Source organism: Microcaecilia unicolor, chromosome 3 (assembly GCF_901765095.1).
Source record: "Microcaecilia unicolor chromosome 3, aMicUni1.1, whole genome shotgun sequence".
In the NCBI taxonomy this organism is placed as follows: Eukaryota; Metazoa; Chordata; class Amphibia; order Gymnophiona; family Siphonopidae; genus Microcaecilia; species Microcaecilia unicolor.
In genome coordinates, this window is record NC_044033.1 from 241196823 (window position 1) to 241209655 (window position 12833).

General features: G+C 43.9%; 1 protein-coding gene across 1 annotated transcript in view; it reads left to right on the top strand.

Annotated features, from left to right (window-relative positions):
- Positions 1-9421, top strand: part of LOC115464508 (vomeronasal type-2 receptor 26-like) — a 32892-nt gene extending 23471 nt beyond the window's left edge. The window contains exon 4 of the mRNA XM_030194874.1: positions 8517-9421. Coding sequence (XP_030050734.1) covers positions 8517-9421 — 905 coding nt within the window. The remainder of the gene's footprint in view (positions 1-8516) is intronic.
- Positions 9422-12833: the final 3412 nt, after the last annotated feature.

Here is a 12833-nt window from a genome sequence, read left to right on the forward strand (position 1 = left end):
ATGTCAAAAGGTGGGCATCCTTCTCTTTTGAAAATGAGCCTGATAGAGTGCAATACAATACAATAAAAGACTTGTATACTGCTACCACCCATCAATCTGTTTTGTGCAGTTCACAATACAAGAAGCTAGTATAATACTAGGAGATTTTGCAACTTTGGGATGAAATTTAAATGTTATGAAGGAAGCAAACTAATAGTCTTGAAATCCTAAAAAGCAGTGGTTCCCAAACCTAGTCCTGGAGCAGTGGCGTAGCCAAGGGTGGGCCCAGGCCCACCCACTTTAGGCTCAGGCCCACCCAGTAGCAGCACACCTATGATGTGGCTGGCAGGGATCCCCAAGCCCCACCAGCCGAAAACTCCCAACAGCTGTCTCTCCTGCATACCTTGTAAATAGCAGATCTTCACCTGCAGCGAGCAGAAACTGACACATACTGCTCACACCAACCCCATGGCCTTCTCTCTGATGTAGTCCCACCTACACAGAAACAGGAAGTTGCATCAGAGGGAAGGCTGTGGGGCTAACATGAGCAGTGTGTATTAGCTGCTGCTCGCTGCCGATGAAAATCTGCTTTTTAGAAGGTATATGAAGGAGGGGGGATGTTTGAGAGACCATATGGCATGCAGGTGGGAGAGGGAGAGACCAAATCACTTGTGGGACAAGGCAGAGTTCTTCTGCCCACTCACCTTGGGCCCAGGCCCACCCAAAATTGGGTGTCTGGCTACGCCTCTGTCCTGGAGACACCCCAGTCAGTCTTGTTTTCATGATATCCACAATGAGTATTCATGAGAGATGTGCATCATATAAACGATTGATAATTTAAAAGAAATGTGAATTTTACTCTAATCAAATAGGGGACAATTAATTAGATGTTCAAAAATTATTTTATCTGGTAGACAATATTTTTAATATCACTAATTTGACATCCAATAATGATATTATATCTCCTTCTGCAACCACACTAGCTTGAGGACAAGGTGGCTACCATTAGTAGACAATTGAATGCTAACATTTCAGAGGTGCCCATGTTAATGGAGTGGTTTTTCTCTCATGACTCCTGCTGAAGTTAAATAGTTGCTAACCTGGTAAGCCTTTTCTTGGTTGAGAGGTGCCCAGCTCTCCCACCGGTTGCCTTCTCAGGTGCCGTGGAGGACTTGCAGCTCATCTGCATATCCTCGGAGCCTTCGCCGGAGTGACTCCCAGGTCCGTTCCGATCCACTCGGGGCCTCTGCTCAAGGTGCCGCGCGCCGTTAGGCACGCGAAAGCTTTCCTTCTAATAAGTTCTGGGAGAAGAGGATATTTCTCTGGTAAGTGAACAAATTTTGCTTGTGCTTTCGGAACTTGAAGATTGGGGTTTAAAGGAGGAACTGTAAGTTAGTGATAGGCTGATATCCTTAATACTTTAGCAAGTTTTAAATTACGGAAAAACTCAAAAAACACTAAGATGGAGTCAGCAGTCCAGCAGCGAGAGGGGTGCTATCCAGTCTTTTGCATTGAGTGTCACATGTATGATTATCTCCCAATTGGTGAGGTGTCATATGTGTGTGCCCGATGCAAAGAGCTCCTAGCTCTCAGAGAACGTGTCCGTTCTCTTGAGGCTAGAGTAGCAGACTTGATGGAGCTGAGGGAGACAGAGAGGTACATAGAGGAGACCTACAGGGATGTTGTAGAGAAGTCCCACCTCCAGTCAGGTAGCCCCTGTGCTACCTTGGAGGATGGAGGTCTCCTAGAAGGAGAGCATCACCCTGGTGAAGTAGGAAGTACTCCTGTAGCCAGGACCTGCCCACCAGGGGATGTATTATCCTTTCGCACCGAGGATATATCTCCAAATGTTGCCCGGGAGGGAAAGGTTAGGACAGCTGTTGTACTTGGTGATTCGATCATTAGGCATATAGATAGCTGGGTGGCTGGTGGACGTGAGGATCGCCTGGTGACTTGCCTGCCTGGTGCGAAGGTGGCGGACCTCACGCGTCACCTAGATAAGATTTTATATAGTGCTGGGGAGGAGACGGCTGTCTTGGTACATGTGGGTACTAATGACATAGGAAAATGTGGGAGAGAGGTTCTGGAAGCATAATTTAGGCTCTTAGGTAGAAAGCTGAAATCCAGATCCTCCAGGGTAGCATTTTCTGAAATGCTACCTGTGCCACGCGCAGGGCCCAAGAGACAGGCAGAGCTCCAGAGTCTCAATGCGTGGATGAGACGATGGTGCAGGGAGGAGGGCTTTAGATTTGTTAGGAACTGGGCAACATTCTGGGGAAGGGGGAGCCTATTCCGAAAGGATGGGCTCCATCTTAACCAGAGTGGGACCAGGCTGCTGGCATTGGCGTTTAAGAAGGAGATAGAGCAGCTTTTAAACTAGAAATGGGGGGAAGGCCGACAGTCGCTCAAAAGAGCATGGTTCGGGATAAGGTATCTTTCAAAGATATCACCATAACAGGGAAGATAGAGTATCCTGATAGTGAGGTTGCAAAAGAGATTGTAGTAGATCGGGTATCTTTAAATAACAATAAAAATCAGACAAAAGATTGCCAATTAATACTGTCAAGTACTAAGCATGATGTACTTAGGAACAACAAACATAGTTTGAAATGTCTATATGCGAATGCCAGGAGCCTAAGAAATAAGATGGGGGAGTTGGAATATATTGCACTAAATGAAAAATTAGATATAACAGGCATCTCTGAGACCTGGTGGAAGGAGGATAACCAGTGGGACACTGTCATACCGGGGTACAAATTATATCGTAGTGATAGGGTGAATCGGATTGGTGGAGGGGTAGCATTGTATATTAACGAGAGCCTTGAATCAAATAGATTGAAAATTCTGCAGGAAACAAAACACTCCTTGGAATCACTGTGGATTGAAATTCCATGTGCAAAGGGGAAAAGGATAGTGATAGGAGTGTACTACCGTCCGCCTGGCCAGGACGAACAGACGGATGCGGAAATGTTAAAGGAAATCAGGGACGCAAACAAACTGGGCAACACAATAATAATGGGGGATTTCAATTACCCGCATATAGACTGGGTTAATGTAACATCTGTACACGCAAGGGACATAAGATTTCTTGATGAAATCAAGGACAGCTTCATGGAACAGCTAGTTCAGGAGCCGACAAGAGAAGGAAAAATACTAGACTTAGTCCTTAGTGGTGCTCATGATCTAGTGCAGGGGGTAACGATACGAGGGCCGCTTGATAACAGTGATCATAATATGATCGGTTTTGATATTGGCATTGAAGGAAGTGAAACTAGGAAATCAAGTACGCTAGTGTTTAACTATAGAAAAGGTGATTACGACAAAATGAGAAAAATGGTGAAAAAAAGACTGAAAGGAGCAGCTCGCAGAGTAAAAAACTTGCATCAGGCGTGGATGCTGTTTAAAAACACCATCCTGGAGGTTCAGGACAAATATATTCCACGTATTAGAAAAAAGGGAAAAAAGACTAAACGTCAGCCGGCGTGGCTAAACAGTAAGATAAAGGAAATCATTAGAGCCAAAAAACAATCCTTCAGAAAGTGGAGAAGAGAACCAACTGAAAGTAACAGGATAGATCATAAGGAATGCCAAGCCAAATGCAAAACGGAGATAAGGAGGGCAAAAAAGGACTTTGAGAAGAAATTAGCGTTGGAAGCAAAAATACATAGTAAAAAATTTTTTTAGATACATTAAAAGCAGGAAACCGGCCAAAGAGTCGGTTGGGCCGCTGGACGAAAATGGTGTTAAAGGGGCGATCAAGGAGGACAAAGCCGTAGCGGAGAAATTAAATGAATTCTTTGCTTCGGTCTTCACCGAGGAGGATTTGGGGGGGACACCGGTGCCGGAAAGAATATTTGAAGCGGGGGAGTTGGAGAAACTAAACAAATTCTCTGTAACCTTGGAGGATGTAATGGGTCAGTTCAGCAAGCTGAAGAGTAGTAAATCACCGGGACCTGATGGTATTCATCCCAGAGTATTAATAGAACTAAAAAATGAACTTGCGGAGCTACTGTTAGAAATATGCAATCTGTCCCTAAAATCGAGTGTAGTACCGGAAGACTGGAGGGTAGCCAATGTTACTCCGATTTTTAAGAAGGGTTCCAGAGGAGATCCGGGAAATTATAGACCGGTGAGTCTGACGTCGGTGCCGGGCAAGATGGTGGAGGCTATTATTAAGAATAAAATTGCAGAGCATATACAAAAACATGGACTGATGAGACAAAGTCAGCACGGATTTAGTGAAGGGAAGTCTTGCCTCACCAATCTAATGCATTTTTTTGAGGGGGTAAGCAAACATGTGGACAATGGGGAGCCGGTTGATATTGTATATCTGGATTTTCAGAAGGCGTTTGACAAAGTGCCGCACGAAAGACTCCTGAAGAAATTGCAGAGTCATGGAATCAGAGGTAGGGTATTATTATGGATTAAGAACTGGTTGAAAGATAGGAAGCAGAGAGTAGGATTGCGTGGCCAGTATTCTCAGTGGAGGAGGGTAGTTAGTGGGGTCCCGCAGGGGTCTGTGCTGGGTCCGTTGCTTTTTAATGTATTTATAAATGACCTAGAGATGGGAATAACTAGTGAGGTAATTAAATTCGCCGATGACACAAAATTATTCAGGGTCGTCAAGTCGCAGGAGGAATGTGAACGATTACAGGAGGACCTTGCGAGACTGGGAGAATGGGCGTGCAAGTGGCAGATGAAGTTCAATGTTGACAAGTGCAAAATGATGCATGTGGGTAAGAGGAACCCGAATTATAGCTACGTCTTGCAAGGTTCCGCGTTAGGAGTTACGGATCAAGAAAGGGATCTGGGTGTCGTCGTCGATGATACGCTGAAACCTTCTGCTCAGTGTGCTGCTGCGGCTAGGAAAGCGAATAGAATGTTGGGTGTTATTAGGAAGGGTATGGAGTCCAGGTGTGCGGATGTTATAATGCCGTTGTATCGCTCCATGGTGCGACCGCACCTGGAGTATTGTGTTCAGTACTGGTCTCCGTATCTCAAAAAAGATATAGTAGAATTGGAAAAGGTACAGCGAAGGGCGACGAAAATGATAGTGGGGATGGGACGACTTTCCTACGAAAAGAGGCTGAGAAGGCTAGGGCTTTTCAGCTTGGAGAAGAGACGGCTGAGGGGAGATATGATAGAAGTGTATAAAATAATGAGTGGAATGGATCGGGTGGATGTGAAGCGACTGTTCACGCTATCCAAAAATACTAGGACTAGAGGGCATGAGTTGAAGCTACAGTGTGGTAAATTTAAAACGAATCGGAGAAAATTTTTCTTCACCCAACGTGTAATTAGACTCTGGAATTCGTTGCCGGAGAACGTGGTACGGGCGGTTAGCTTGACGGAGTTTAAAAAGGGGTTAGATAGATTCCTAAAGGACAAGTCCATAGACCGCTATTAAATGGACTTGGAAAAATTCCGCATTTTTAGGTATAACTTGTCTGGAATGTTTTTACGTTTGGGGAGCGTGCCAGGTGCCCTTGACCTGGATTGGCCACTGTCGGTGACAGGATGCTGGGCTAGATGGACCTTTGGTCTTTCCCAGTATGGCACTACTTATGTACTTATGTACTTATGTACCAGATTTGGTAGTTTAGATCCATGCCCAGGATACTTATTGATGGGTTTCTGACCATATTAACAAATTGGTTTAATCAGTGTCTGTCAGATGGTATGTTCCCAGATAATGACAGCAAAATTGTTCTAACGCCCATTCCGAAGAATTCAAATGGAAATTTTGCCTTACCAAGTAATTACCGTCCAGTGCCTTCTATTCCGTTATTCACCAAGGTCATGGAGGGTTTTGTTTTGAAACAACTGGATGACTATCCAGGTTATTTTCGAAAGAGAAAGATGCCCATGTTTCGACCCAAATCGGGAGATGGGCGTCTTTCTCTCATGGGCGCCCAAATCGGTATAATCGAAAGCCGATTTTGGGTGTCTTCAACTGCAATCTGTCGCGGAAACGACCAAAGTTGACAGGGGCGTGGTTATCGTCCGAGGAGAGATGGGCATCCTCAGCTGATAATCGAAAAAAGAATGGCGTTTTTAGCACGAATTTGGGTCACTTTTTTGGACCCTTTTTTTCACGAACAAGTCCCAAAAAAGTGCCCTAAATGACCAGATGACCACTGGAGGGAATCAGGGATGACCACTACTACTACTATGACTACTATTTAACATTTCTAAAGCGCTACCAGGGTTACGCAGCACTGTACAATCTAACAAAGAAGGACAGTCCCTGCTCAAAGGAGCTTACAATCTAAAGGACCACCCCTGACTCCCCCAGTGGTCACTAACCCCCTCCCACCGAAAAAAAACAACTTAAAAACTTTTTTTTCCAGCCTGTATGCCAGCCTCAAATGTCATACCCAGCTCCATCACAGCAGTATGCAGGTCCCTGGAGCAGTTGTTACTGGGTGCAGTGGACTTCAGGCAGGTGGACCCAGGCCCATCCCCCGCTACCTGTTACACTTGTGGTGGTAAATGGGAGCCCTCCAAACCGCCTCCGAAACCCACTGTACCCACATGTAGGTGCCCCCCTTCATCCCTAAGTGCTATGGTAATGGTGTAGAGTTGTGGGGAGTGGGTTTTGGGGGGATTTGGAGGGCTCAGCATCCAAAGGAAGGGGGCTATGGACTTCAAAGGTCGTTAACATTTTTTTGTTTAATTGTTACAAGTGCCCCCTAGGGTGCCCGGTTGGTGTCCTGGCATGTGAGGGGGACCAGTGCACTATGAAACCTGGCCCCTCCCACGACCCAATGCCTTGGATTTGTTCGTTTTTGAGCTGGGCGCCTTCGGTTTCCATTATCGCTGAAAAACGAAACCGCCCAGCTCAAATCCGCACAAATCCGATGCATTTGGCTGGCACAAACCATATTATCGGAAAAAAGATGGACGCCCATTTTTTTCGAAAATACGGTTTGTCTCGCCCCTTCATGTACCCGTTCTCGGAGATAGATGCCCATGGAGATGGGCATTCGCGTGATTATGCCCCTCCACATATCAGATAAAAACACATTGCATTCTTCTCAGTCGGGGTTTCAAAAGAACCACAGCACAGAGACTGTGCTAGCTTCCATTATCACTTATGATAAAGCTTTACTGAGTCAAGAGCATAAGGCAATAGTGATTCAATTTGATTTATCATGTGCTTTTCACTTGGTTGACCATAAAATTCTATTGACTAGGATGAATGATATTGGAATGAGTGCTAGGGTGATAGATTGGTTTGATGGATTTCTATCTACTCGTAGTTATATAATTCATAAAGATGGAGATTTTTTCTGCTAGTTGGATTCCTGGTTGTGGAGTTTCACAGGGTTGACCCTTGTCTCCATCTTTATTTAATATTTTGCTTCAGCCTTTAGGAGTTCTTTTTGAAAAATTTGAAGTTTCATGTTATATATATGTAGATGATATCACAATGTTATTTCTAATCCTAGGAGATTGATCGACCACTCTACATAGCACCACTTCTTGTATACAAACAATTGAAAACTGGATTGCAAGGAATTGATTGAAATTGAATCCTGAGAAAACTAAATTTTTATGGTTGGGTCCAGCAGACTCGGGCTCATTTTTGAAAGAGAAGGATGTCCATCTTTCAACATAAATTGGAAGATGGACGTCCTTCTCTCAGAAACGTCCAAATCGGTATAATTGAAACCCCATTTTGGACATCTTCAACTGCACTGCTTTACAGGGATGGCCAAATTTCAATGGGGCGTGTCAGAGGCATAGTGAAGGCGGGACTTGGGAGTGCCTAACACTTGGACGTCCTTGACTCATAATCAAAAAAAGAAAGGATGTCCCTGATGAACACCTGGATGTTTTCACCCGGACGTGTGTTTCTTATGACCAAGGCACAAAAAGGTCCCTGAAATGACCAGATGGCCACTGGAGGGAATCGGGGATGACCTCCTCTTACTTCCTGAGTGGTCACTAACCTCCTCCCACCTTCAAAAAACATCATTAAAAATATGTTGTGCCAGCCTCAGATGTCATACTCAGGTCCATCACAGCAGTATGTAAGTCCCTGGAGCAGTTTTAGTGGGTGCAGTGCACTTTGGACAGTTGGACCCAGCCCCATCCCCCCTACCTGTTACGTTTGTGGAGGAAACAGTGAGCCCTCTAAAACCCACCACAAACTCACTGTACCCACATTTCGATTATGTTTTTTTCGGTTATGGGTGAAGGACGTCCAAGTGTTAGACACGCCCCAGTCCCACCTTCACTACGCCTCCAACATGCCCCCTTGAACTTTGGCCATCCTTACGACGGAGTGCAGTTGAAGACGTCCTAAATCAAGTTTTGATTATACCGATTTGGATGTTTCTGTGAAAAGGACGTCCATCTTCCAATTTATGTCGGAAGATGGGCGTCCTTCTCTTTCGAAAATAAGCTCCATAGTGTTTGCATTGATCAGGATAATGCTAAAAACATTATAGTATCTTTAAATATTTTAGCATCACACCTGGTTTTCTAAAATAATCAAGGTAACATACTAAGGACATACCCTTCCTTTGCAGATATGGACAGCTGTACAAGGTGCCCGGAGGATCAATGGCCAAATAAGAAAAGAAATTCCTGCATTCCAAAAGTCAGAAATTACTTGTCCTATGAAGAACCTTTGGGAATAGCTTTGACCCTCATCAGTATGATTGTCTTCATAATCATTGTTGTCATTCTTGGAATCTTTATTTATTACCGAGATACTCCCATAGTGAGAGCCAACAACAGGGACCTCAGTTATATCATTCTCATCTCCCTCATGCTCTCTTGCCTCTGTTCATTGTTATTTATTGGCCAGCCTAATAAGATAACTTGCCTTCTCCGACAGACTGCATTTGGGATCATATTTTCCATTTCTCTCTCCTCCATACTGGCAAAAACAGTGACTGTGGTTATAGCCTTCCAAGCCACCAAGCCTGGAAGCAAGCTCCGGAATTGGATGGGTTCCAGGATATCTAACTCTATAGTCCTTTCTTGTTCCCTTCTTCAAGCTGTTTTTTGCCTTGTCTGGTTGGTAACTTCTCCTCCATCCCCACACCTTAACCTGCAATCAGAAATTGGAACAATACTTATTGAATGTAAGGAAGGATTGATAATTGCTTTTTACTTTGTTCTGGGTTACCTGGGATTTTTATCTGGTATCAGCTTCATTGTAGCTTTCCTAGCAAGAAATCTACCTGACAGTTTCAATGAAGCCAAGTACATCACCTTCAGCATGCTGGTGTTCTGCAGTGTCTGGGTGTCTTTTATCCCAACATACTTGAGCACTAGGGGCAAGTACATGGTGGCAGTGGAGATATTTGCTATCCTGGCCTCCAGCACTGGACTGTTGGGCTGTATCTTTATCCCTAAGTGTTATATTATTCTGATTAGACCTGAAAGAAACAGCAGAAAGTACTTAACAAAAAACTGGAATGATTAATATATGTGAAAGTTACAGTTAATTTAATATTGTAATACTCTAAAATGTTACTGGGTTTTGGTACCAGAAACAAAAAGGATAAAAAATAAAATAAGAATGGGAAAAATATCTTTTACTATCCTGAATCTCTTGCTGGTACTGCTGTGTGGCCTTCTCCTGTCTTGTCACTCTTTTCATATCATTGTGTTATTTTGATATTTATGCTATTGTTGCTTCTGTTTCATCTCTTGCTTCGTACCTCGGAGTATTCATACCAATGTAAGTACATAACATAAGAACATAAGTATTGCCATACTAGGACAGACCGGGGCTCCATCATGCCCAATATCCTGTTTTTATCCGTGGAAAATCCAAGTCACAGGTACCTGGCAAGATCCCAAAACAGTACAACAGATTTTACTCTACTTTTCCTAGAAATAAACAGTGGATTTTCCCAAGTCCACATTAATAATAGCTTATGGACTTTTTCTTTAAAAACATATAGTAACATAGAGGGGTATTTTCGAAAGGTCGTCCAAATCAGAATTTGGACGTCCTCACGAAGTCGTCCAAAATCAGGTAGGTATAATCAAAAAATAGTATGGACGTCCTTAGACATTTGATTATCACAGTGCGAAACGTCCAAATCAGGGATGTCCAAAGTATAGTAAAAAAGCAGATAGTATATATGAGAGAAACATCAAAGCATTACGTTGACAGTCTGACAGAGTGGGAAATAAGAATGATTGAATATTTTGACACCCAACAAACAGGACTTAATAAGGATCTGGGTTTTCTAACTCATTATAAAACATAAAGCTGTATTTCTCTGTTTATTACCCTCCTCTCACCTACCAACACCCATTCTGTTAGAATATCAACGAAATGCTTTGATGTCCCCATGCATACCCCTACCCTCCCACTCTGTCAGACTGTCAAAGTAATGCTTTGATGTTTCTCTCATATATACTATCTGCTACCACATTTGCTTATTTCCGATCTGAGGAAGAAGGGCAACCTTCGAAAGCTAATCAAGAAATGTATTAAGTTATGTCCAATAAAAAAAGTATCATCTTATTTTCTTTTCCATGTTTTATTTTGTTTGATTTCTATTGATAACCTTTAAGAGTGGACTAACACGGCTACCACACCTCTCTTCTTGTTTTCCTAATAATTCCTAACATTCTGTTTGCTTTCTTAGCCACCTCTGCACATTGAGCAGAGGATTTCAACGTATCCAATGATGACACCTAGATCGTTTCCCTGGATGGTGATTCTCAATGTGGAATCTTGCATCATGTAACTATGGTTTGGGTTCCTCTTTCCTACATACATCAGTTTGCACTTGTTCACATTAAATATCAGTTCTTGAGGCCCATCATGCTTTTCTCCTATATCAGCCAAACACCAAATGTTGAATTTGTAAGACTACTAATCTGCATCTTCCTGAACTGGCTTTCAGGGGTGCAAGGATTGGTAGAGTAAATAACTAGAAAACCTATTCCCATACTGTACGCAATGGTGGGTGACTGTCCTCTACCCCTCTATCATTTTGGGGAAGAGAGGGGGTAGTGGTGGAGCTTATGGCATTTCCTACTGATGTCTGTCTTTCAAGCAGAAGGGATGGATGATAAACGGAAAATTTTAGCACCTTTCATTCAATTTTTAACTTTAGCTTGTTACAAGAATTGTAATATATGTAAATGCATAATCACAGAGAGGGTGGTGGATATGTGGAATGCTCTCCCGTGGGAGGTGGTGGAGATGAAAACAGTAATGGAATTCAAACATGCGTGGGATAAACACAAAGGAATCCTGTTTAGAAGGAATGGATCCATGAAATCTTAGCGGAGATTGGGTGGTGCCGCTGGTATTTGGGAAGCAAAACTGGTGCTGGGCAGACTTCTATGGTCTACGCCCTGATTATGACTGAATAGATATGGATGGGCTCGAGTGTAAATTTTAAGGGGCTTCGGTGTTAGCTTCACAACTTTTAGTACAAGAAGAGTGCTGGGCAGACTTATACAGTCTGTGCCCTGAAAATTGCAAGGCAAATCGGGTACATATATAAAGTATTGCATATCAAGTAAAATGAGTTTATCTTGTTAGGCAGACTGGATGGACTGTACAGGTCTTTATCTGCCGTCACTTACTATTTCACTATCCAGCTCATTTTCGAAGGAGAAGGGCGCCCATCTTTTGACACAAATCAGGAGATGGGCGCCCTTCTTGCAAGGCTGCCCAAATCGGCATAATCGAAAGCCGATTTCTTGACACCCTCGACGGCTTTCCGTCATGGGGACGGCCAAAGTTCAAGGGGGCGTGTCAGCAGGGTAGCGAAGGCGGGACTGGGGCAGGACTGGGGCGTAATTAGGAGATGGGCGTCCTCGGACGATAATGGAAAAAAGAAGGGCGCCCCTGACGAGCACTTGGCCGACTTGGTCCATTTTTTTTATGACCAAGCCATGAAAAGATGCCTGAACTGAGCAGATGACCACCGGAGGGAATTGGGGATGACCTCCCCTTACTCCCCCAGTGGTCACTAACCCCCTCCCACCATAAAAAACAGGTTAAAAATACTTTTTTGCCAGCCTCTATGCCAGCCTCAAATGCCATATTCAGGTCCATCACAGCAGTATACAGGTCCCTAGAGCCGTTGTAGTGGGTGCAGTGTACTTCAGGCAGGCGGACCTGGGGGGGAGGGGTTGGGGGGCTCAGCACCCAAGGTAAGGGAGTTATGCACCTGGGAGCAATTTCTGAAGTCCACTGCAGTGCCCCCTAGGGTGCCCAGTTAGTGTCCTGGCATGTGAGGGGGACCAGTGCACTACAAATGCAGGCTCCTCCCACGACCAAATGGCTTGGATTTGGCGGTTTTTGAGATGGCCATCCTCGGTTTCCATTATCGGCAAAAACCAAGGTCAGCCATGTCTAAGGGCGGCCATCTCTAAGGTCGACCCAAATGTTGAGATTTGGCCGTACCCGACCGTATTATCGAAACGAAAGATGAACGCCCATCTTGTTTCGATAATACAGTCGGGGATGCCCCTTTATGGGGCCATCCTTAGAGATGGGCGCCCCCGTTCAATTATGCCCCTCTATGTTACTATGCATATGTACCTGTCCTATCTCCTTAAGCTATGCAATGATAAGTGAACAATAACTCACTCTGAAATGAATTGGTATGTACCAAATTTGGAAAGAATCTCAATGAAAGAATTAATGGTACAGGAACTAAGTGATAAATCATCCAGATCCTTATTAGATAATTATCGAATATCATATGGCAGCTTAAAAATGTAGCATATAGTAGCCAAGCTGTGTGGCTGATGGTGTTGAACATATGATGCTTATTTAGGTTCAATTTAAAACACGGTGGCTTGAAAATAAAAACCAAAGGTGAATTTCAAAGAACCAGCCAGGCTTGCATCACATC